The sequence below is a fragment of the Amblyraja radiata genome, chromosome 27 (assembly GCF_010909765.2).
Source record: "Amblyraja radiata isolate CabotCenter1 chromosome 27, sAmbRad1.1.pri, whole genome shotgun sequence".
NCBI lineage: Eukaryota > Metazoa > Chordata > Chondrichthyes > Rajiformes > Rajidae > Amblyraja > Amblyraja radiata.
The window spans coordinates 22,721,550-22,748,497 of NC_045982.1; the positions used below are offsets into that span (position 1 = coordinate 22,721,550).

The window sequence follows — 26,948 nt, forward strand, 5'->3', positions numbered from 1 at the left end:
CCTCTTGTTATGAAGGCCAACATTCAATTAGCTTTCTTCACTGCCTGCTGTACCTGCACGCCAACATTCAGAGACTGGTGTACAAGGACACCCAGGTCTCGCTGTACCTCCCCCTTACCTAACCCAATTGAGATAATAATCTGCCCCCTTGTGTTTGCTGCCAAAGTGGATAACCTCACATTTATCTACATTATACTGTATCTGCCACGCATCTGCCTAATGCTGGGATGGGCAGTTCGTCCCTCATCCTCCTGCGCTCCAAGGAATGAAGTCCTCGCCTGTCCAACCGCTTAAGCCCTATGTCCTGGCAGCATCCTGTTAAATCTTCTCTGCACACTTTCCAACTTAACAACATCCTTCCTATAGCAGAGTGATCAAAACTAAAAACAATACTCTAAATGCGGCCTCACTAATATCTTATAAACTGTAATCTAATATCCCAACTTCTATCCTCAGTGCCGTGACTGATGAAGTCCAATGAACCCCAAGCCTTCTTGACCACCCTATCTACCCTATCTACCAGTTTCAGGGAACTATATACCTGCACTCCTCTATCCCTCTGCTCTTCACACTCCCCAGGGCCCAGCAATATGGAAGGGAACCGGCTGAAGAACAGGTTGGCCGAGGCTGGTTATTGTGCCGAAGTAGGGAATAATTAACTATTTTGTAGTGGGCCCTAAAAGACAGGCAAGGAACAGGAGCAGTGGGAAGAGATCAATAACCGGGGCAGAATCTATCTACTGAAAAATCTTGAACCAAAGCAAAACTGGAAGCCAGGGTAGATGGGGAACGAGTGTACGTTCATACCGACGGGGGTTGGGCGCATCTTGTGGGTCGTGGTACAGAGGGACTGGATGGAAATTATTGAGGGACTGGGTGGAAACAACACGAAATAAATCACCGGTTAAGATGCGGAGTAAAACAATACAATTATACGCCCCCAGTCTAATCAAAGGATGCAGGGAATCGATTGATGTCGTGTTACAAAGGGTAGTATTCAATTCAAGGTGCTTGAATTACAGCACTTATTCCCGCCAAGCAGAAATTGGATTGGAAAGAGGCCTCAATCCCAGCTGGTGCAGGGGGCGGCGTGGGGATGGTGGAGGTTGGGGAAAGCATTAAGCTCCCACAGGAGACATACAGAATGATCAGGTATAAATACAACAGCGTTATATGACAACTGGGAGAGATTGTATTTTAATAGAACTGAGTGAGGGACTCCCGAGGCACTGACGTAAACTCAACGACAAATGAATAATAGGAGTCACAAGGGATTGCAAATACTGGGATCTTGAACAAAATAAGAAGTGCCTCAGGAACTCGGCGGGTCAGGCAGCATCTGTGGAGTGAATAGACATTTCATGTCTGGACCATTTTCTTCTGAGAGAGTATCGTTGCAAACATCGTCACACCCATCTCCCCATCTCAATTGTGTGTCGAATATCCTTCTAACTGCTTCACTCAGCAATGGAAATACCATCATTGCAGCGGTCCCCTCGGGGCATGTGCTGCCCAAGTTGTGGGTGGGCATTTTGGAATTTGTGCTCATGATTGCAGAAATAATTTCGTTTGTCACATAAACCTAACACCGAGAGACTGAGTCAAACATTTGGAATGGAGCCAACATTCACATTTAAAATATATTCGCACAGATACGTGACAGCGAAGATTCAGAGGGACTTGGGCTAACCCGGGCAAATGGAATTAGCTTCGTTGGGAGCATCTTGGTTAGCAAGCACGGCCTCTTTCCGTATTCTATGACTCTGTGACAAGTCGGAGACTAGGATGCGTGTGCGTCCGGTTAGAGATCGACGAAGATGGCGGGTGGTGGCATATTACCTCTTGATCCAAATTTCCATCCAGTCCCTCTGTACCACGACCCACAAGATGAGCCCAACCCCCATCGTGCAGAGATTACACTCGTTCCCCATCTACACTGGCTTCCAGCTCTGCTTTGGTTCAGGATTTTGTAGGTGAATTGTGTCCCAGTTATTGATTTCTGCTCCTGTTCTTTGCACTCTTAATTCTGATGAAGGATCTCGACCCAAAACGTCACCTATCCACGTTATCCAGAGATGCTGCCTGGCCCGCTGAGTTATTCCAACGCTCTGTGTCTTTCCTAATCCTCTTAATTCGGCCTGATGTTCTGCATGAACGAACACGCGACAAGAGAGGATGCAGCTTCCCCGTACCTTGCGGCAACTTTCTGCAGAACACTAGTAATGAATGAAGGCAAACCAATATTTCATTGAGAGCGTTTTACGCAGCAGCTTTGTACTTTTGATACAAACGAAATGCTGCTGCAAACGCAGTTTCGTTCACTCTCTGTTAGCCCTACAATACTTCACATAGATGCTTTAACTCACCAACATCATTCATTGCTTTATCCGCGCTACACACACTGTTTGGAGCCCAGACCTCCCTTCGCCGACTGGTTCTTCACAGCCGACTCAGGGAATTAGCACCGAACAACGGCAGAGGCTGCGTCGTTGGAAGGGCCGAGAGGAGGGAAAGCCTCGGAAGGGCGGAGAGAGCGAAAGGTGATGGCGGAAAGGAGTGAGCGCCGTGGGAGGGCGGCGGGGAGGAGGCGCCGCGGTCGGGGTCAGAGACGAGGGAGCGGAGCTTGAGGGTAGGAGTCAAGGGAACGCAGCGAGATGGTGAAGGGGTCAGAGAGGAGGGAGCACAGCGGGAGGGCGGCGGGAAGGAGGCAACGAAGCGTGCGGGGTCGGAGAGAAAGGAACGCAGACGGGGGCAGAGAATGGAGGGCGGAGGCACGGACAAGGGAGGGGCGGATAGGAGGCATCGTCTCTCCAGGACATGGAGCCCCGCACGGGGGGGGGGGGGGGGGGTCTCCCGCTACTACAGACCGTCAGGCGAGGCAGCTTGTTTCGATGCAATTCGTTTAATGGTCGTTAGGGAACATCCCCCTCCCCTCACCAGCTCCGCATTATAACACGACCACACTCCTGCTCTCAGACGGGGCCGCAGGGGACTGGCGCTGCCCCGGGCCTCAGTTCGGCGACCCCCACCTCGGCCCCGCAGCCTTGAGCCGCCGATCCCGGAGCAGACGGCGCGCAGCCTCCACGCCGCCGCCGAAGTAGAAGGTCGCCCAGTACTCGCGGTCGGTGGGAGGGACGGAGACCAGCTGGCTGTCGGGCACGGAGGCCGGAGGAGAGGCCTGGCTGGTCAGCAGCTCCAGCAGCGCCTTCTCCTCGGCCTGCATCTCCAGGTGGGGAGGCGGCGCGACGCGGGGAGGGCGGCTGCGGCTCGGGCTGGCGGGGCCGGTCCGCCCTGGGCCCTGCGAGGCGCCCTCGGGGCCCTGCTCCATTCTGGCCTGAAAGAGCAAGAGGCCGGGGTGCGGCCGCCGGAGTTCCCGGGGCAGGTCCTGGAAGTGCTGGAAGACCCAGAGCGAGGTGTTGAAGGCCCCGCTCCAACCCTCGGCTGCAGCCACCCCGCGGAGCCCCGGCAACTGGGACTCGGGCACCAACCCACCACCCCTCTCGCTGCCGCTCAGCTCGGTCGAAGTGCCCTGGGCCTCGCAGGGAGCAGCGGCATCCGCTTGCTCTGCCGCCGGCCGAGACGGTCGAGGGCTGGAGGAGACGCTGGACTCAGCCTCCGGCTCCTCATCCCACGGCTCCATCCTCCAACCATCCTCGCCCCGGCCGCTGTGGGCGGAGGACCCTTCGACGGGAGGATAACTAGGGACCCCGCCCTCCACCGGCCCGCACTGACCGGCAGAGGGATCCTCCCCGAGGTCGCCGTCCTCTCCAGAGGCAGCACCGAGAATCGAATCGTCCTCACCGAGGCTCGAGCCCGCGGCTTGTCCCCCAGCGAGGCCCCTCTGGAACGGGAGGGCAGTGAAGGTCGGACCGTCCTGAGTGAATTGCGACCCCGAGCCGCTGGGAGACGTGAGCGCGAAGGGAACGGGGGTTCCCGGCTCCCGGTGAGAGTCGTGGAGGGACGGGCAAAGGTCCCCGCCCTGCTCCGGGTTATGAGGGAGGCTCGGCCGCTCCCCTCCGGCCAGGTGCCGGCCCTCACCCTCGCCCTCCCCCTGCGGGCGGGGCATTGGCCGGGCTGGAGCGGGAGGTAGCTCGGTGTCCTCCCGGCCCTCGGCGTGGGCGCAGCCCGGGGACTGGGTCCAAGGGAAGGCCCCGTGAGGAGAGGGAGATGGACGGGTCTCCGAGGCGCTCGGGGGGCTGCAGGAGGCCGGACCAGGCCGGACATCTGACCAAGCTCGCCCGGAGCTGCCGGGCCTCCCGCGGCCCGAGGCACGGCTCCCGTAGCAGATGGTGATGAGCGTCAGGATGAGGATGAGTCTGTCGGGGCCCCTGGACTCTAGCAGCACCACGCTTGTGAGCACTCTCGGGCGCTGGACCGGGCGGCTGCCCACAGGTCCACCGGGCCGTGCGGCAGTAGAGGCAATGGGCGAGTTCTGCGGCCAAACGCGGCTCTTGGGCCCTCCCGAGGGCCGACACGGGCCGGCGGTCACCGGAGGGCCTCCGATTGTAACTCGCGGCTCGGTTCCTGGGTGGAAGAAGCACAGGGGAGAGAGGTTAGCACGCAGGAGGTATTATCTCGGACACACTTGGCCCCCCTGTGTTAACACGTGTCCCCACTTCAGAGACACCAAGGCATGGACGTAGCCCATAGCTCGGAACCCTGGACTGCCCGCTGCCTGGAACTTTGAATACTCATCTTGACCAGATTCAGGAGCAAACCGACATGGAGACCCCCCCCCCCCCCCCCCCCCCCCCCTCTCCTTCCATACCTTCTGAGCAAAGATGAGGAGCGTGGGGCTAAAATGCAGCACAAACTAGAGCAGGCCCTTTAGATATGCAACCTCTCGCATTCCATGTACACATGGCGCCCTCTCTTCTACGCGGCAGAAGTGAAGACGGGTAATGAGTCGGTGAACCCGTTTTAACTTCTGTTACCCACGATCGGTCCCTCCAACATTCTCTAGTCTGAATCGTGGCTATACGGGGGAGGGTTCCCACTAGTTTCCGCTGGAGGACAAAGCTGAGAAGACCTGTTGGATCTTACACAAGTCAACAGCATTGGTGACCATGAGGTGGCAATATCATAGAAACAGAAATAGAAAATAGGTGCAGGAGTAGGCCATTCGGCCCGTCGAGCCAGCACGCCATTCAATATGATCATGGCTGATCATTCAAAATCAGTACACCTTTCCGGCTTCTTCCCCATATCCCTTGATTCCCTTAGCCCAAAGAGCTAAATCTAACTCTCTTGAAAACATCCAGCAAATTGGCCTCCACTGCCTTCTGTGGCAGAGAATTCCACAGATTCACAACTCTCTGGGGAGAAATGTTTTTCCTCATCTCAGTCCTAAATGGCCTACGCCTTATTCTTAAACTGTGACCCCTGGTCCTGGACTCCCCCAACATCGGGAATTTTTTTCCTGCATCTACCCTATCCAATCCTCTAAGAATTTTATATGTTTCTATAAGATCTCCTCCATCCTTCTAAATTCCAGCGAATACAAGCCCAGTTCACCCATTCTTTCGTCATATGTCAGTCCCGCCATCCCAGGAATTAACCTGGTGAACCTACGCTGCACTCCCTCAATAGCAATAATGTCCTACCTCAAATTAGGAGACCAAAATTGCACACAATACTCCAGGCGCAATCTCACCAGGGCCCTGTACAACTGCAGTAGGACCTCCTTGCTCCTAAACTCAATTCCTCTCGCAATGAAGGCCAACGTGCCATTAGCTTTCTTCACTGCCTGCTGTACCTGCATGACATCTTTCAGTGAGTGATGTACAAGTACACCCAGGTCTCGTTGCACCTCTCCGTTTCCTAATCTGACACCATTCAGATAATAGGTAGACACAAAATGCTGGAGTAACTCAGCGGGCCAGGCAGCATCTCTGGAGAGAAGGAATGGGTGACACCTCAGGTCGAGACCCCTCTCCAGACAGATCAGTCAGAAGAAGGGTCTCGACCTGAAATGTCACCCATTCCTTCTCTCCAGAGATGCTGCCTGACCCTCTGAGTTACTCCAGCATTTTGTGTCTACCGATTTAAACCAACATCTGCAGTTATTTCCTACACATCCTAACCAGTCAGATAATATTCTGCCTTGTTCTTGCCACCAAAGTGGATAACCTCACATTTATCCACATGATATTGCATCTGCAATGCATCTGCCCACTCACCCAACCTATCCAAATCACTCTGCAGCCTCATAGCAACCTCCTCGCAGCTCACACTGCCACCCAGCTTTGTGTCATCCGCAAACTTGGAGATGTTACATTTAATTCCTTCCTATAAATCGTTAATATATACTGTAAACTGGGGTCCTAGCACCAAGCCTTGCGGCACCCCACTAGTCACTGCCTGCCATTCTGAAAAAAAACCTTTAATTCCTATTCTCCTTCCTGTCTGCCAACCAGTTCTCTATCCATGTCAATACTCTACCCCCAATACCATGTGCTCTTATATTGCACACTAATCTCTTGTGTGGGACCTTGTCAAGGCTTTTGAAAGTCCAGATACATCACATCCACTGGCTCTCCCTTATCCATTCTACTTGTTACATCCTCAAAAATGTCAAGAAGATTAGTCAAGCATGATTTCACCTTCATAAATCCGTGCTGACTTTGACCGATCCCGTCATTGTTTTCCAAATGCGTTGCTATTACATCTTTAATAATTGACTCCAGTATCTTCCCCACTATTGATGTAAGGCTAACTGGTCTATAATTCCCTGTTTTCTCTCTCCCTCTTTTCTTAAAAAGTGGAGTTACATTGGCTACCCTCCAGTCCACAGAAACTGATCCAGAGTCAAGAGAACATTGGAAAATTATCACCAATGCATCCACGATTTCTAGGGCGACCTCCTTGAGTACTCTGGGATGCAGACCATCAGGCCCTGGGGGTGTATCTGCCATCATTCCCAACAGTTTACCTAACATCATTTTCTGACTAATGTGGATTCCCTTCAGTTCCTACCTCCCACTGGATAGTCCCGCAAGCTTTCTTTCATGCTCTTTTTTCCTCCTCATAATTAACGCTTTTGAGTTCTAAATTTCTCTCCGTCCTCTGGTTTGCCGCTTCTTCTGGCAAATTTATATGCCTCTTGGATTTAACACTATCCTTGATTTCCTTTGTCAACCATGGTTGAGCCGCTTTCCCAGTTTAATTTTTTCGCCAGACAGGGATGAACAATTTCAGGAGTTCAGTCTTTAAATCTTTGCCGTTGCATCTCCACTGTCATCCCTTTAAGTATAATTTGCCAGTCTATCCTAGCCAATTCCCATCTTATACCTTCAAAGACTCCTTTATCCCTGTTCAGGACCCTAGTCTCTGAATTAACCGTGTCAATCTCAATCCGAATGCAGAATTTCCCCGTATTATGGTCACTGTTGCCCAAGGGGCCTTGCACAACAAGATTGCTAACTAACCCTTCCTCATTACAGATTACCCAGTCTAGGATGGCCTGTCCTCTAGTTGGTTCCTCTACATATTGGTTTAAAAATCCACCCCATATACATTCCAGGGAATCCTCCTCCTCAGCACTGTTATCAATTTGGTTGGCCCAATCTATATGTAGATTAAAGTCATATCCACGCCCGTATCCAATCGCCACTGTCGTATCTGCCTCCACTATCACCCCTGGCAGCATGTTCCAAGGTGTAGGCCAAGAGGGCAGCCCTTGCCCAGATGGTCCACATGACATAGAACTTTCAAGCACAGGTACAGACACTGCTACCCATAACGTCCATACCAGATATGATTGTACAAATATAATCTGCCTGCACAAGATCCATATTCTTCCATCCCCTACTTATCGAGGCGCGCTGGCTTACACCCACAACCTCTGTAAAATTGTCCCCACTGTGAATGCAGTGGATGTGAAAGTGGGATAACATAGATCTAGTGCGAACGGGTGATTGATGGTCGGCATGGATTTAGTGGACCGAAAGGCCTGTTTTCACCTTGTTACTCTAAACAATCAGCCAGCACACGACCCGTCTGCATTCCCTTCATTTTCATGTACAAAACGCAATGCCACCAGTGTTTCTGCCGCCAACACCACCCTTGGCAGCATTACTCAGTCCCATCACTAGCTGTGTAAAATAACTTGCCCACACATATGTAAAACGTGTCCTTCTCAACTTATAGCTATGCCCTCTAGTTATTGACATTTCCACAATGGGGAATGTTTTGATTGTCTCCTCTTCACTGCCTCTCATAATTTTATATATTTCTATCAGGTCTCCCCTCAGCCTCCAGCATTTCATGTAAAATAATCCACATCTACCAAGTCAAAAGATGGTATAGCTATTGCTATGTAATCCAGGCAGCATGCTGGAACCTCTTCTGCAACCTCTCAAAAAGACTCCACATCCTTCCTACAATGGTGTGACCAGAAATGCACACAATACTCCAAATACAGTCTAACCAAGCTTGTAAGACTGCATCATTAGCTCCTGACTTTTAAACTCAACAATACCCCCAACAAATGAAAGCAACCATACCATATGCCTTCTTTACCACTCTCTGTACTTATGTTTAAGAAGGAACTGCAGATGCTGGAAAATCAAAGGTACACAAAAATGCTGGAGAAACTCAGCGGGTGCAGCAGCATCTATGGAGAGAAGGAAATAGGCAACGTTTCGGCCCGCTGAGTTTCTCCATCATTTTAGTGTACCTTCTGTACTTGTGTTGTCAGTTTCAGGGAGCTATGGGCATGGACCCCGAGATCCCTCTGTACCATAATTGCCAATAACTGCATACTTTCCCCTTACATTTGACCTCCCAATGTGCACACCTCACATTTGCTCAGATTAAACTCCACCTGACATTCCTCAGCCCATTTCTGTAACCAGTCTACAGTATATTCCACTGTATACTTTTCAGTCTTCTTCAAAGTCTGAGACCCAAGCAACTTTATGTCATCTACAAATTTACTAACCAACCTATTTACATAAAATGCCCAAGTCATTTATACATATCAGAACAGCAGAGGTCCCAGCACAGATTCATTCCAAACTCCACTGGCCATAAACCTCCAGTCTAAATATTGTCCTTCCACCATAGAGCCCTCTGTCCTCTATAAATAAGGCAGTTCTGAATCCATTGCATCACTGTGAATCCCATGCATCTTAATCTTCTGTATTACCCTACCATCTCTTAATCATTGTCAGAGAAACATCCAGGTGTGCAGCAACCTTTGGCATGATGTTGACATGATGCAGGATAAATCCGGCAAGAACAGAGCTTCATAAAAGTAAGCGACCAAGCCAACAATCCCTTCCGGATCATTACGGAGGAACTGTTCCCCACCAGCTGTTCCACAAGTTGTTTGTGGACACCTCGCCACTTTTCCAGGGAGTAGAAAATCCTACAGAACATTCCTCCAGAAAGTTCTTCCTTTCCAGCAGAAAGTTTAGTCCAAATCATAGGATATAGAACAGGACAGCACAAGAACAAACGCTACAATGCACAATGTTTGTGCTGAACATAATGTCAAGTTAATCCTACGTCTTTGCCCTTCTGCAATGTGCAGAAGTGCTTTCTGTATGGGCGTCTCCAGCACACTCATGCACTTCCTCATCCTTGGTCTACTTCCACCTGCCATCCAGAAACACCATGGTAGCAATAGAAGTCCTCAATGGCGTACTCAAGTCCGCAAAGAGTATCCGTTTCCTCTGGAAGCTCCAAACTACAAAATCACTTCCTCTGGCAGTTCGTTCCATATACCCACCTCCCGTGTGAAACGTTTACCCCTCAGAATCCCATTACATCTTTCCCCTCTCACATTTTACCTCTGCCCTCTAGTTCTTGATTGCACTACCCTGGAGAAAAGACTCTGTGCATTCACCCTATCTATTCCCCTCATCATGTTATACACCTCTATAAGATATCCCTTCAGCCTGCCAAATATTTCCCTCGAGTCCTGGGAACATCCTCATAAATCATCTCTGTACCCTTTCCAGATTAATCACAATTATCCTATAGCAGAGTGAGCAAAAGTTAACACCGTACTACAAGTGCAGTCTCCCCAATGTATTGTTCAACTGTAACATAATATCAACATTGTAACATGACATCCATCATACCAATTTATCTACTAATGAAAGCCAGCAAGCCAAAAGCCTTCTTCACCACCCTATCTGCATGTGATATCACTACAGGAAACCATACTTCTGGTTCTATCTGTTCTACAACACTCTCGAGAGCCAAACCGTTAACTGTGAAAATCCTGCCCTCTGACTTGCTAAGTGAATACCTGCACTTATCTGAATTTAACTCCATTAGCCAGTACTTGGCCCACTTGCCCAGATGTTCATGATCCCATTGCAACTCTTGTCACTAGCTACCATCCCACCTATTTTAGTTTCATCTGCAAAATTGCTGATCATGTCTGATATATTCTAATCCAAATAGCTATTGATGACAAACAGCAATGGCCCAACACTGATCCATGAGACTCACAACTAGCCACAGGCTTCCAGTCTAAAATACAACCACCTGCTTCCTACCATGGAGCCAATTCTGTATCTAGTCGGCTACTTCTTGGAAACCATGAGATCCAACTTTCTGGACCAGACTACCATGTGGAACAGTATCAAGGCCATTGCTGGGGTAAATGAAAATCCTTCGAGCTGAACGAATCCGTGTACCACGTATATATGGAATATGCATGATTACAACCCCTCTGCATATTTGAATGGCTGCTCCTCAAGTTATGGCTACACATCAGCTTCACTCTTCTGAACTTTGAATACCCAGTGCGGAGTGGGGTCATCAGGGAATCTTCTGGTCGGATTGCTCCTGGGCCTGGTTAACATGGCGGTGGACAGACAAGTGTTCCACATATGCTGACTGCCTGCTCCTCTTCCAGGGTTGCGTCCGGGTCTGGGTGTCCCGGACATGGGAGCATGCGGCATCCACGGGCATGTCGAACACTTTCCGGGACCGCTGGGCATCACAGGGGCTGGACAGCGCCTTGTTTTAATTTGCAACTTTACTCGCATATATATTCATATACGTTCTTTGTTAGCATCGGCCAATTTCTCTGGAGAACTGTATTAGCTGTATTAGGTGCTTTTCGAACTTGCAGTAAACTTGCTTTTAGGACTGCACAAGTGGTGCAGATGGTAGAGCTGCTGCCTCACAGTGGCAGAGACCCGGGTTCGATCCTGACCTCAGCTGCTGTCCGTGTGGAGTTTGCACATTCTCCCTGTGACCATGTGGGTTTCCAAGAGTGCTCCGGTTTCCCCCCACACCCCAAAGACGTGCGGATTTGTTGGTCAATTCGCCTATCTTAGTGTTTAAGCAGTGGGAGTGAAAGTGGAATAACACAGAATTGGTATGAATGGGTGATCGATGATCACCGTGTACTCGGTGGGCGAAGGGCCTGTTTCAATAATCTATCTTTAAATCAATCAAATAAAGGTCAATAGGGCCGGATGCATCAGAGCAGAAATCCCCCGCCCGGATCTCTCCGGATTGAATCCCGGTTTGACACTACTACTGTAAAACCCTCGTTACCTGTGGGGACTGGCTCCGGAGTCTGAGAGATCCCAGGGCCACTCGAAGTATACGCATTTTCTGGAGCAATCTGAGGATCCCGAGAGGTTTCATGGAGATCAATGCTTGTCAGGGTACCCCTGGAGATGAATTGCTTTGGCTGCTGTTTGGCCACCGACGAATACTCTGGAAGAATACAGGAGAACCAGTTCCTGGAGCAAGGACGGCTACAATGGGGGGATTCCGTCTGGCAGCAAGATTCGGCGTCCTCGAAGCTATCGGAGTCCTGTGGTAACAGATCAAAAAGGTCCTGAATTATTTAAGTGACCGGACTGCGCAAGGTGCTTCTGATCTAATCTGATGTAGCAACACGGAGACTTCTCGGAAGCAAGGGATTGGGATTGGTTTAAGAGCTGGCATTGCCTGGAATTGCTGGCATTTCCTTGGAAGGAAAACAAAACGTGGGGATGTATAAATGCAGAATTATGTAATGGCGCAGTTAGGGCTGCTAATTTCAATATATCTATGGGAGCTTCGGCATGATATCCTGCCCAAGGGCGTGGTGAATAGGGAAAATACCGACTCAGAGGGCTTTTTGACATAATATCGCACAAGCCTAACATCTCTCTGAATGGCTCACTGTCAATTTCTCACATTCTAAATAATCGATGAGGAGCCCTTTACTGACATTCCTTGAAGGGATGGACTATTTCTTGGCAGATGGTATCAATGCGGAGATCAGAGGAGGAGTTGCCAGAAATCGGATGAGGACCTGTTGGGGGTTCCTCTTCGGGGAATAATTAATTTTCTGGATGTGTTATGGGATGGGTGGTGGCTATCGTAGGGAGGACTGGTGGAGTCAGAGAGCAGGAACCGAGTCTGTGGTAACAGAGAAGTGGGCCAGGATGGGGAGATGTAAACTTTCCTCCTGCACAGGGCCCGGCAGTGGAGAACTCACCCAGAAGTAGCTTTTGCAACGGCGGAGGTTCAGGCAGAAGCGATTGAAGGAAGAAGATAAAGGTTGATGCACAAGAGATCTTCTCGAGGAATTGTTCCTGCTCGGTTTCATGTTGCCTGCAACAGGACAAGAATGAGGGTGTTCATTCTGTGTGTACCCTGTGATTGGTCGCTTAACATAGAATACTATCATACAGAACCAGGCCCTTTAGCCACATTGTCTATGCTGAACATGATGCCAAGTTAAATTAATCTCTGCCTGCACGTGATACATATCCCTCCATTCTCTGCATATCTATGTGTTTATCTAAAAATATCTTAATACCACAACCATATCTACCTCCCTCACCACCCATGGCAGCACGTTGCAGGCACCCACCAATTTTTGTGTAAAAAATCTGACCCACCCATCTACTTTAACTTCCCCTTCTAACTTAATAACTATGCCCTCCAGTCATTGAGATTTCCACTCTGAGAAAAAAAGGTTATGTCTGCCCTATCTTTGCCTCTCACAATTGTATATGCTTCTATCAAGTCTGAACTCAACCTCCGACAATCCAGGGTAAATTATCCTAATTTATCCAACCTCTCCTGAAAGCTTATCAGACAGGATTCTGTTAATCCTCTTCTGCACTCTCTCCAACACCTCCATATCTGTCTTGGGGGCAACCAGAATTGCACTCAATACTTCAAATGTGACCAAATAAAACTAAAATGCAGCTGCATCGTGACCTCCTCACTATTGTACTCAATGCCCCAATCGATGTACACCTTCTTTACCAAACTATAGTCTTGTGTTTCTACTTTCAGGGAGCTTTGGACTTGGACAATATCCTCTGTTCAACAATACTGTTATGCCTCTTGCCATTAACTGTATGTTGTTTCCTTTCCTATCAAATTTCAATATAGTTGCTCAGATTAAACCCCATCTGCCATTTAATAATGATAATAATAATAATATATTTTATTGTCATTGCACATAAGTGCAACGAGATTTGGTATGCAGCTTCCATCCGATGTCATAACATAAATAACTAATAAAATTTAGATTTAGATACCCCGAGAACATGGATTGTAAAAAGAACAGTAAAATAGTCAAAACAGTTCAAACAGCAGATGTGTCTGTGCGACATGACCATCCGAGGGAGACAGTCCAGGGGGGGCACTCAGCAGGGCCGGTTCAGAGCCACTATAGCTCTGGGAATGAAGCTGTTCGTGAGTCTGGAGGTTTGGGCGTAGAAGGCCTTGTAACATCTGCCGGAGGGAAGTAGTTTGAACAGTCCATTACAAGGGCAATTTCTCTCCATATCTGCAACTATTCTATATGCCACTCAATCCTTTGAGAGCCTTCCTCACTGTCATTTGCAAACCTATTAACCAAATCATCTACATTTATGTCCAAGACATATATATATATATATATATATATATATATATATATATATATATATACTAGACTAAGTGGGACCTGTTGGGTCCCATATTCACACGGGACGGCTGGTCTCCCAACGCAATATTCCACCTCTCCACCAATTCCAATATTGGTGGCCAGTGAGGGGGGGGGGAGGCTTTCTGGAGCGCTGGTATGGGTGCTGTTGGCTGCAGGAGCTACTGGTCTCCAGAGGGCTAGTATGGACATTGTGAGCCAAATGGATTCTTGGGGTGGCAGCTCAGTCCCTCAAGCCTGATGTGCTGGCAGCTCACTCACGGCTGGTGGGCTGGCAGTTGACACACGGCTATTCCTTGAAATTCCATTTCAAGCAGTGCAAGGCCACCAAATTCAAATCCATTTCCCTACCATTTCAAGCAGGGTGCAAGGCCACCAAATTCAAGTGCAGTTTATTACCTCTTCGAGCAGGATGCAAGGCCACCAAATACAAGTGCAGTTTCGTACCTCTTCAGGCAGGATGCAAGGCCACGAATTTCAAGTGCAGTTTCATACCACTTCAAGCAGGGTGCAAGGCCACCAATTTCAGGTTCAGTTTCCTACCACTTCAAGCAGGGTGCAAGGCCACCGAATTCAAGTGCAGTTTCCAACCACTTCAAGCAGGGTGCAAGGCCACCAAATTCAATTGCAGTTTCATATCACTTCAAACAGGGTGTAAGGCCACCAAATTCAAGTGCAGTTTCATACCATTTCAAGGAGGATGCAAGGCCACCAAATTCAAATGCAGTTTCATACCATTTCATGCAGGGTGCAACGACACCACATTCAAATTCAGTTTCATACCATTTCATGCAGGGTGCATGGCCACCACATTCAAATGCAGTTTCATACCATTTCAAGCAGGGTGAAACCACCATAAAACCACACAAAACACCACACTCACAGTTCAGTAGACATTCAGTGTGTTCAGTTGATTCACAGCTCAGACAGAGTCGTGACCTCTCCCTCCCCCATCATGCAGAGACTGAGCCACAGCCACACTTCCGGGTTTTACAGAATTGACAGGAGAGAGATTCTCAACATTTTTTAAACACTAATAACACTTTTATTTTTCATTGATGGGAAGAATCCCCTGCACCTGATGAGCGGAGTGGGACTGGGTAAGATGGCCAAAAATCACAGCTGTAAGTGGTTGCGTTTTATCTAAAATCAATATAGTGCAAACAGGAAGTTGTCAAGTTTAGACAAACAACCATTTGCAGTGCCTTTTCACTTCAACCCGAAACCCCCAAACAACCCTCTGCAGTGCCTTTTCACTTCAACCCAAAACCCCCTAAACAACCCTCTGCAGTGCCTTTTCACTTCAACCCAAAACCCCCTAAACAACCCTCTGCAATACCTTTTTACTTCAACCCAAACAACCATTTGCGGTGCCTTTTTACTTCAACACAAACCCCCCAAACAACCATTTGCAGTGCATTTTACTTCAAACCCGCCATATTTTCATTTTCAAACTACATTAAGGGCACTCACAGTTGAGTAGACATGTGTTCAGTGTTATTCAGAGCTCAGAGAGATGTGACCCTCTTGCTTCCTCCATATTGCAGAGACTGAGTGAGGCACACCACTTCCGGGTTTTATAGTCCCTCCCCCTCCCACCAGCAGCAGAGAGAATGGCAATTTTTACAAAAACATTAATATCTCTCTGATTTTTTTGTCGATGGGAAAAATCCTCTGGTCCAGTCCGGCGGAAGGGGGCACTGAGCGAGGTGGCCAAAAATGACAGCCGTAAGTGGAGGCGTTCTCTCGGAAATCACATCACAGTGAGTCAAAAGCGGCCAAGATCTTACTTTTAGTAATATAGATATACATCTATATTACAACAACAGGCCTCCCAGCACAGATCATTGCAGACACCACTGGTCACAGACCCCGTCCAGCATACCATCGTATCCTCCACAACCTTCTGACTTTATGAGTAAACCAGTTATGAGAATTCAAGCAGCCAAGTCATCGTTCATACCATGCGTCCAAACTTCTGGGTTATCCTTCCATGAGGGACTTACTAAAATCCAGTGGAGAACATCCACCCCCTACCCTCATCAATCCCCTGTAAAAACTCAATCAAGTCATCAAGACTACGACCAGCGTGGGGAAAAACATGTTTAAATATCCAGTGCTGCATCTTACATACAAAGATACAATTCAGAGCAGGTTTGCACCACTCTACCTTTCTCCATCGCTGCTATCCCATCTCGTTACCAATGCAGCCAACCCACATTCCTGTCCTCGCCCAGTTTTCCTCGATTCCATCATTATTCAGAATCCTCTCCAGCTCGGAACTCAGGGACAATTTTCTGAAGAAGAGAATTCTGTGGACCGGAATTTCTTCCAATCTCTGTCCAGAATGGGTCACCCTATATTCTGAGATCGTGGTTCCCAGACCCCGCTGATCGGGGTCGTGTTAGACAAGTCCCCATATCCAATCTGGGCTGGCCCGCGCGTTTGAAGTCAATCCATATGGAACACTGTCCATTTATAGGTAGGGAGGAGACCAGACCTGTCCACAATACACCAGGGAGGAACCCACCGTGGCATGGTATCTCAACACACTCGTCCGTTGGGCCACGCTCTCCTGGTTCCAGTGGAAAATGATCGTCCGGCTTTTGCGCTCCTTCCTCTCCTCCAACTTTACCTCTTCGACCCCCTCACCCTCCCCTTCGGCTGTGTCACCTCCTCTCTACAGCCTGGTCCAACCGTGTGTCAGACCACCTGCGTTCTGATGCTCAGTGGTTCTTCAGGTGAAGGTGGGCAGAGGATCTGGCATCATCCAGTCCTTAGCGCCTTCCATGATGTTCACCCTCCGGCTGGTGTGAGGGGGGCGGGAGCTCTGTGAGGTCACAGGGTGACGGCCCAAGATCTACAATACCTTCCCCGTGAGCTCAGAGTGTGCGAGGGGCCGGGATTCGAGATTTCAATCACTGCTTTGTGTTTAACGGAACCGTCACGCCAGGTCCCGGTCTGAAGAAGGGTTTCGGCCCGAAACGTCGCCTATTTCCTTCGCTCCATAGATGCTGCTGCACCCGCTGAGTTTCCCCAGCAATTTTGTGTACCTGGGAGAGTGAACGCCTTGTCCCAGAGGGAGAAGACTACGTTTGACGCAGCATGGCGCCCGGTCGCAGATGGAGAGATAACGGTGTCAAACGCACTGTGATGTCCGGTCCCAGAGGAAGAGAGGACGGTGTCTAACGCCAGTCTTGTCCTCCTGCATTCTATCTTCCACGTTTTGTGTCATCCCCAATTTGGAGAATTTATCCGACGTGCTTGTGTCCAAGTTACACAGCGAAGAGAGCGCGGCGATCTTTGTACTGATTCCGGCCAATTCCATTGTCTACCACCCTCCATTAGGAATATTAACTAATTACTTGTATCCTTTGTCTTCTGCCTTAAGCAAGTCAGACAGCGTCTATGGAGGATCTGTGAAGTGCGCCACTTCAAGAAGAGTGATGACGGCTGTAGCGTATGGCTGGTTAGAACACCAGATTCAGGGTGAGAAAGATAAAATATAAAATTGGCTTGTACTGAAATAAACAATAGGTGCACGAGTAGGCCATTCGGCCCTTCGAGCCAGCACCGCCATTCAATGTGATCATGGCTGATCATCCACAATCAGTACTCTGTTCCTGCTTCCTCCCCATATCCCTTGACTCCGCTATTTTTAAGAGCTCTATCTAACTCTTGAACGCATCCAGAGAATCGGCCTCCACCGCCCCCTGAGGCAGAGAATTCCACAGACTCACAACTCTGTGTGAAAAAATATTTCCTCATCTCCGTTCTAAATGGCTTAACCCTTATTCTTAAACTGTGGCCCCTGGTTCTGAACTCCCCCAACATCAGGAATATGTTTCCTGGCTCTAGCGTGTCCAAACCCTTAATAATCTTATGTTTCAATAAGAACACCTCTCATCCTTTTAAACAAGCTCACCCGCTCCACTCTATCAACATACGAGAGTCCCACCACCCCTTTAACCTCGTGAACCTACACTGCACTCCCTCAATAGCAAAAATGTCCTTCCTCAAATTTGGTGACCAAAACTGCACGCAATTATCCAGGTGTGGTCTCACTAGGGCCCTGTACAACTGCAGAAGGACCACTTTGCTTCTATACTCAACTCCTCTTGTTATGAAGGCCAACGTGCTTTCTTCACTGCCTGCTGTACCCGCATGCTTACTTTCAGTGACAGATGAACAAGAACCCCCAGATCCCGTTGTACTTTTCCGCTTTTCCCAACTTGACACCATTTAGATAATAATCTGCCTTCCTGTTTTTGCCACCAAAGTGGATAACCTCACACTTATCCACATTAAACTGCATCTGCCATGCACTGGCAAATCACCCAACCTGTCCAAATCACCCTGCACCCTTATTGCATCCTCCTCACAGTTCACACTGCCACCCAGCTTTGTGTCATTTGCAAATTTGCTAATGTTACTTTTAATCCCTTCATCCAAACCATTAATATATATATTGTAAATAGCTGCAGTCCCCCCACTAGTCACTGCCTGCCATTTTGAAAGGGACTCCTTTCTCTTTATTTTCTGTCTGCCAACCAATTTTCTATCCATGTCAGCACCCCACCCCCAATACCATGTACTCTAATTTTGCCCACTAATCTCTTTTGTGGGACCTCATCAAATGCTTTCTGAAAGTTCAGGTACACTACATCCACTGGCTCTCCTTTGTCCATTTTCCTAGTTACATCCTCAAAAAATTCCAGAAGTAAATCCATGCCGATCCTGCTACTGCTATCCAAATGTGCCACTATTTCATTTTTTATAATTGACTCCAGCATCTTCCCCACAACTGATGTCAGGCTAACTGGTCTATAATTCCCTGTTTTCTCTCTTCCGCCTTCTTAAAAAATGGGATAACATTTGCTACCTTCCAATCCACAGGAACTGATCCTGAATCTATAGAACATTGTAAAATGATCATCAATGCGTGCACGATTTCTAGAGCCACTTCCTTAAGTACCCTGGGATGCAGACCATCAGGCCCTGGGGATTTATCAGCCTTCAGTCTAGCCAACACCACTTCCTGCCCAATGTGAATTTCCTTCAGTTCCTCCTTCACCCTAGACCCTCTGGCCACTAGTACATCAGGAAGATTGTTTGTGTCCTCCGTCGTGAAGATGGATCCAAAGTACCTGTTCAACTCGCCTGTCATTTCCTTCTTCCCCATAGTAAATTCAACCTTTTCAGTCTTCAAGGGTCCAATTTTGGTCTTAACTAATTTTTTCTTCTTCACAGTAAAGAAGCTTTAACTATCCTCCTTTATATTCTTGGCTAGCTTACCTTCGTACCTCATCTTTTCTCCCCGTATTGCCTTTTTAGTTATCTTCTGTTGCTCTTTAAAAGTTACCCAATCCTCTGGCTTCACGCTTATCTTTGCTGTTATACTTCTTCTCTATTATTTTTATACTGTCCCTGACTTCCCTTGTCAGCCACGGTCGTCCCCTTACTCCACTTGGAATATTTCTTCCTCTTTGGAATGAACTGAGCCTGCACCTTCTGTATTATTCCCAGAAATACCTGCCATTGTTGTTCCAGTCATCCCAGCTAGGGTATCTTCCCAGTCAACTTTGACTAGCTCCTCCCTCATGGCTCCATAGTCCCCTTTGTTCAACTGTAATATTGACACCTCCGTTTTACCCTTCTCTCTCAAATTGTAGATTAAAACTTATCATATTATGGTCAATACCTCCTAAGAGCGCCTTTACCTTGAGTTCCCTTATCAAATCCGGTTCATTACACACTAAATCCTAAATTGTCTTCTCCCTGGTAGGCTCCAGTACAAGCTGCTCTAATACATTACGAAAGCACTCCACAAACTCCCCTTCTTGGGGTCCAGTACCAATCTGATTTTTCCAGTCTACCTGCATGTTGAAATCTCCCATAACAACCATAGCATTATCTTCACGATATGCCAATTTTAACTCTTGATTCAACTTGCACTCTATATCCAGGCTACAGTTTGGGGGCCTGTAGATAACTCCCATTAGTCTTTTAACCCGTACAATTTCAGTTCTATCCATACTGACTCTACATCTCCTGATTCCATGTCACCCCTTGCAAGGGACTGAATTTCATTCCTCACCAACGGAGCTACCCCACCCCCTCTGCCCACCTGTCTGTTTTTTTCCGATAGGACGTATATCTTTGAATATTCAGTTCCCAGCCCTGATCCTCTTGCAGCCATGTCATTCCCACATCATACTTGCCAATTTCCAACTGAGCCTCAAGCTCATCCACTTTATTTCTTATACTTTGTGCATTCATATATAACACTTTGACTTCGGTATTCACCTCCCCTCTCACTCCCCACTATTGGCCCTGACCTTACTCTCTTATCCCTTCTCGAACTTTCCTTCCCATTAATTTGGGAGTCTTTTCTAACTTTTTCTGTACTCATTTCCCCTTTATCTCCATCTTTATACTCCCAATTTGTCAATCCCTCCCCCCGTCCCCTGATGGGAATGTAGATGTGTGCTTAGTATGTTTGCATGATCCATGAAAATTGGTTGTAATTGACAGTGAAGACAATTATTTAAAGATCTTAAAGAAGGAAAGACAGACGGAATTTAATTCAAACAAGTGAGAACGCTTACATGTTGTAATTTTTTGCCCCCCAATGTCTTATGTCATGTGGTTTTAGGATTTTGCTTGAAATAATTACCTCCCCCAGTAAGAAGCAACCCACACCCTCATGCTCTGGCCTCCACACAATGCAGACTGTGGCACACTGACAGCAGGAACTCCTCCACTCAGTTGGCCATTTCCCTTTGCAAGCCACCACATTTCCCATCATTACACTGAGACTTTCAATGCACTCAGGGATCCCCATTTCTTCAGTTTCCACAACTCATCTGGCAGCTTGTTCCATACACCCATCGCCCTTTGTGTGAAAAAATTACCCCTCAGATTCCTATTAAAAATTTCCCTTCACCTTGAACCCATGTCCTCTGGTCTTTGATTCCCCTACTCTGGGCAAGATATTCTGCGCTTCTAACCGATTTATTCCCCTCATGATTTTATACACTTCTATAAGATCACCCCTCATCCTCCTGCGCTCCAAGGAATAGAGACCCAGCCTCCTCAGCCTCTTCCTGTAGCTCAGACCCTCTAGTCCTGGCAACATTCTCATAAATCTTCTCGGAACCCTTTCAAGCTTGAGAATATCTTTCTTATAACATGAACACAGAACTGAATACTCTAAACGTGGTTTCACCAACTGCAACATGACCTGCCAACTTCTAGTGCATTCAGAAAGTATTCAGACCCCTTCACTTTTTCCACATTTTGTTACGTTACAGCCTTATTCGAAAATGGATTAAATATATATCTGTTCATCAATCTGCACACAATACCCCATAATAAAAAAGCGAAAACAGGTGTTTAGAAATTTTTGCAAAATAATTAAAAAGAAATAACTGAAACATCACATTTACATAAGTATTTAGACCCTTTGCTATGACACTCAAAATTGAGCTTAGGGTCATCCTGTTTCCATTAATTATCCTTGAGATGTTTCTATAACTTTATTGGAGTCCACCAGTAGTAAATTAAATTGATTGGACATGATTTGGAAAGGCACACATCTGTCTATATAAGGTCCCAGTTGACAGTGCATGTCAGAGCATGACAGCCCGTTTGGAGTTTGCCAAAAGGCACCTAAAGGACTCTCAGACCATGAGAAACAAGATTCCCTGGTCTGATGAAACCAAGATTGAACTCTTTAGCCTGAATGCCAAGCATCACGTCTGGAGGAAACCAGGCACAGCTCATCACCTGGCCAATACCATACTTACGGTGAAGCATGGTGGTGGCAGCATCATGGGGATGTTTTTCAGCTGCAGGAACTGGGAGACTAGTCAGGATCGAGGGAGAGATGAACGGAGCAAAGTACAGAGAGATCTTTGATGAAAACCTGCTCAAAGCATTCAGGACCTCAGACTGGGGCAAAGGTTCACCTTCCAACAGGACAACGACCCTATGCACACAGTTAAGACAAGGCAGGAGTGGCTTCGTGACAAGTCTGTGAATGTCCTTGAGCGGCCCAGCCAGAGCCCGGACTTGAACCCGATCGAATTACCGAAATACAGATGTGCCAAGCTTGTAGCATCATACCCAAGAAGACTTGAGGCTGTAATCGCTGCCAAAGGTGCCTCAACAAAGTACTGAGTATAGGGTCCAAATACTCATGCCAATTTGTATTTCACTTATTTAATTACTTCGCAAAAATTTCTAAACACCTGTTTTCACTTTATTATGGGGTATTGTGTGTAGATTGATGGTAAAAAAAAGAGGAATTTAATCCATTTTAGAATAAGGCTGTAACGTAACAAAATGTGGAAAAAGTGAAGGGGTCTGAATACTTTCTGAATGCACTGTACTCAATACTCTGACTGATGAAGGCCAACTTATCAAAGCCTTTTTGACCAACTTATCTACCAGCAACTCGACCGTCAGGGAACCATGCACCTGCACTCCAAGATCCCTCTGCTCTACAACACTCCCCAGCAAAGATCCAATAGCGGACGGAGCAAGATAGACCACTCCTGCTAAATGCAATGGGCTGACGTGTAGTACGCAACGGATCGGAACGTGGGCCTTTTTTTCATCCATTTCCGTAACCGGACCCGACCTGACCCGACTCGCATTGTAATCAACGTTGCGGGGGATCAGTTTGTGTTAATAAATTAAAATTCTGAAAATGAGAAGATGTTTACCAAAGAACTTTTATTTTTACGAGGATGTTTCCGTAACCGGCTTCCGTCTCCGCACTATTATCCTATGGGATCTTTGGTGCGGAGACGGAAGCCAGTTACGGAAATGGGGCCTTAAATTATCCATGAATCTTCCCATGGCCGTACTACGTCTTTTTCGTCGAGTGGACTATCTTGCTCACTATAGGATCTTTGCTCCCCAGAGGCCTACCATTCACTTTGTAGGTCCTGCCCGTTAGACATCCCAAAATGCAATACCACACATTTCTCTGTGTGTTCCTGCCTAAAGTTTCCAACATTTCTTTTAATTTTAGTTATACACGGCTCTTTTAATTAAAATAACATGTAATGAAGAGATAGAATTATAAATGAATGCAAACTGATGCTCATTTATTAAGTATTTTGCAGCAATAATTCTTAACATTTTCTGCATACTTGTTCCAGTCTTGCATTGATGACCTTCATCGATCATCAAGAACTTGAATGGAATGAACTAAGTCTAGGCTCCAAAGCTTATTCTGCCAGATATCCAAAGACACTACTTGAATGATTTTGCTGAAAAGCTGAGGAATACATTTAATGCCTTGAAGTTACATTAAGCAAACACTGCCTAATCTTCCATACGTTTGACTAGCTGGAAAACAGTCTCCAACAGTGTAAGACGCAAAGTAACACGTAACTAAACAGGCCAGGCAGCATTCTTTGAGAATAGGTGACGTTTCAGGTTGGGGGGGGGGGGGGGGGGAGAAGAGGAGGTGTTAAGAAAGCTGGAAGAGGAGCAGAACAAAGCATGGTAGTTATTAGGTGAACAGGCAGGGGGGGGGGGGCTTTGATCGGCAGATAGTTGGATAAAGGCCAGACATGACAAAATAACAGGTGTCAAGACAAAAGGATTTAAGATGCAAATTATGAAGCCAGAGGAAGAAATGCAGTCTAAGGGGCATGTAGGGAAGGGTTATTACAGCAGTGTAAACTTGCTTTGCAATATAAATTGTATACAGGGAAACATCATAAATCTGTACAATGTACAAAAAACTGGCCACAGCTCACAGAGAACTACACTTCTCTTTGCAGAGTTCAGTTATGGTCTTCAGATCCTTCAGAAATTCTTCTTTCAAGAGTTCTTCATAGTCTCTCTCAGCACATTTTTGATAATTATCAAGAAACTTCTAAATAGAAAAAAAATATTTTAGTTTAATCTACCAATGATCATCTTCAAAGGAAAACAATGCAAATTAATACCTAATGTTTAAGTTACGGGCTGTGATAACCCAATTTGGAGTTAAAGAAAACCAATGTGACTGCAAATCACCACCCACCCCATGCATTTCAGTTTTGTGATGGAGGTACTAAGTATGACCAGTGGAGTTCAGTTACTATATATTCTGCTAACTTTTGGGAGCAGCAAGTGATTTGTACACAACTTAGGATATCCACGAACCAGATAGAAACCCTGTCAGCAGCATGGACAGTGGAATATGTAGATGGTGCAAACAGTCCAAGTGATGGCAATGTTATGGCGGTTATAACCTGTAATCCCAAAGCAGATACACAAATTCTATCCCATCACAATTGCTGCCTGGTTAAAAATGTAGAATAAAAATCAAGAATCACTAGTTACAACACAAACTACTGGATTATCATATAAATCGATTGGTGCCATTTGTTCCACACTCCTATCTGCTCTGCTTGCTGGACTGATTTAGTTTTCTTCCTACATTTGACTGTACAAACTGCTCTCATTAACTGTGTCCCATTTCCCAGCCAAATTAGTTGACGTTCTCCAAGCAGCAAGCGAAAACCTTCAAGGACCTCAGACCTGTTCTGCATCAGATGCCATCAGTTCTGTTTGTATTGATCCCATCTTGCACAAAAATAATCCCAGTGATCCAAAATCCTAAGGACTCCCTGCCACACCTGTTTCACATTAATTTGATCTATCATATATTCTGATAATCAGTCGCAGGATCTTGCCCCTCTATTTATCAATGGCATTAGTGCCAATTTGAGCTAGCATCTTTAGTTGTTTACCCTTCTTTAAATTGCTGCTGCGATATCCGTGGTCACGACACCACGGAGACAACACATCACCCTGTACACATTCACCTAATCCTTTCACTATTGAGTTTCCTACCATTGTTGGCCTGGCACTCTTGCTCTTTCCCTGCCTTACCAGTTGAGTCGGGCTCCGGACAGGGGAACTCCCCCAGCCAGGCGCACAGCACCATCAAATCGACCCACAGCCCATAGGTACCCGTGCGGGGAGGGGGGGGGGGGCATACCCCATCCCTGAGAGGAACCCCCCCCCCCCTCCCCAAACAAAGACACTAGCATTTTCACCAAGCCTTGACCAAGAGGTTCACCCGAACAGCGGGTTTGGAAATTAGACTGAATCCATCCTGTTGGTCCCCTGAAGCGGTCAATATCCTCCCCACGCTTTGTGTTGGAGAGTTCTAACCTATAAGTGCGTGTAATATTTATCACAAGAGACATAGACACAAAAGTGCTGGAGTGGCTCAGCGGGACAGGCAGCCTCGCTGGAGGGAAGGAATGGGTGACATTTCGGGTCGAGAAAAAAAAAAAAAAAGCAGGAACATGTTCCTGATGTTGGGGGAGTCCAGAACAAGGGGCCACAGTTTAAGAATAAGGAGTAAGCCATTTAGAACGGAGACGAGGAAACACTTTTTCTAACAGAGAGTGGTGAGTCTGTGGAATTCTCTGCCTGAGAGGGCGGTGGAGGCAGGTTCTCTGGATGCTTTCAAGAGAGCTAGATAGGGCTCTTAAAAATAGCAGGGACGTGATATGGGGTGAAGGCAGCAACGGGGTACTGATTGGGGATGATCAGCCATGATCACATTGAATGGCGTTGCTGGCTCGAAAGGCCAAATGGCCTACTCCTGCACCTATTGTCTATTGCCTCTATGCATGTGTTCCTACCATCTAGTGGAATTTTAAGATACCCACCTCTACACCGGCAACATGATGGCCCATTGTATCCATGGAATAATGCATGTTGTTAATCGCTTTTCTCCTTGCTTCTGTGGTCTTCTGTTCCACTTCATCATACCTGGGGAGCAAATTATTGCAAATAGAGCAACTTGTTAGAGATAAAACACTAGCCATGTAAGTAATTTAAGCTAATGTCAACGTTTATAGATATGGCAGTGAAATAACATTTACTACCCTCACCTTCCATTAACTTAACTATCTAAACCGTAAAATATTATTTCATTACTTACCATTCTGCTTGCTCTTAAGGAACGTTTAATTCCCAAGCTCTTGTTTAAACCAAATGCTCCATTTAAACTCAGCAGGGCTCTATTTCTTACAGTGATAGGATGTCCAACAACAATCAATGGAGGAAAGAGTCAACCACTGGGTGGCGCCAGCAATGGCTGCCTCGCCAACAGTCTGTCTGTCACTTCCTTCTTTGTTGTTTTATAGGATGTGTTAAATGTATGTTTTAGTGTTATTTAGCTTGTTTTTTGTGGGGGGTGAGGTTGGGGAAACTTTTTTTTAATCTCTAACCTCGACGGAGATGCAATTTTTTAAATCCCGGATCATATCTCCGTCCGCACTACGGCCTAACATCAAGGAGCTGGCGGCCTCTTGCTGGAGGCCGACTTCGGGAGCTCCAACCGCGGGAGCCTGCAGGACTTAACACCGTGGAGCTGGCGATCCTTTTGCCAGGGATCAACCTTGGAGCTCCAACCGCGGAAGCCTGCGGACTTTAACATCGAGGAGCTCGTGTCCCTGGTTAGGAACCGAATTCGGGAGCTCCGACCGCCCCAACGCGGGAGCTTTGATTGACCCGACACTGGAGCCTTGATTGCCTCGACGGATGGTTAGACTGCCCCGACCACAGGAGAATAAAGAAGGAAAATTAGACTTTATGGCCTTCCATCACAGTGAGGATTGTGGGGAATCCACTATGGTGGATGTTTATGTTAACTTTTATGTAGTTGTGTGCCGTTGCTTTTTTTAGCACGGCTGTATGGTAATTCGAATATCATTGTATCTTAAATGGTACACGTGACAATAAAAGATCTCTGTGTCGCACAGACCCCACAGATGGAGCAGGAGATGGTTGATGTGTAATGTGTGGCATTTGGGAAGGAGTGCACTCCTTTTGTTCCTGAAGCATGTTTTGTGAGCTCCCAGCGCAGGCTCTCTAGATTCTCAGTACCTAACACAATTGCTTCTTCGATTTTGGCGATCATGGGCCAGAGGTTCCCAGGTGGGAATGTTGCATTTCTTCTAGAAAGGTTTGAGCACATGCTTGAATCTTTTTACTGTCTTCAGGTATTCTCCTTCCA

General features: G+C 47.1%; 1 protein-coding gene across 4 annotated transcripts in view; it reads right to left on the minus strand.

Moving 5' to 3' along the window:
- Positions 1-2,933: 2,933 nt before the first annotated feature.
- Positions 2,934-26,948, minus strand: part of ndc80 (NDC80 kinetochore complex component) — a 78,874-nt gene continuing 54,859 nt past the window's right edge. For 2 of the 4 annotated variants that reach the window (XM_033045392.1, XM_033045393.1), the window contains exons 16-17: positions 25,597-25,699; positions 22,995-23,801 (exon numbers count right to left, since the gene is read on the minus strand). In XM_033045392.1, the coding sequence (XP_032901283.1) occupies positions 23,679-23,801; positions 25,597-25,699 (226 nt within the window). In that variant the 3' untranslated portion in view covers positions 22,995-23,678. Of the gene's footprint in view, positions 4,525-11,523; positions 11,789-12,460; positions 12,577-22,994; positions 23,802-25,596; positions 25,702-26,948 lie in introns of those variants that run through there. The other 2 variants (XM_033045394.1, XM_033045396.1) reach the window with 2 other exon arrangements.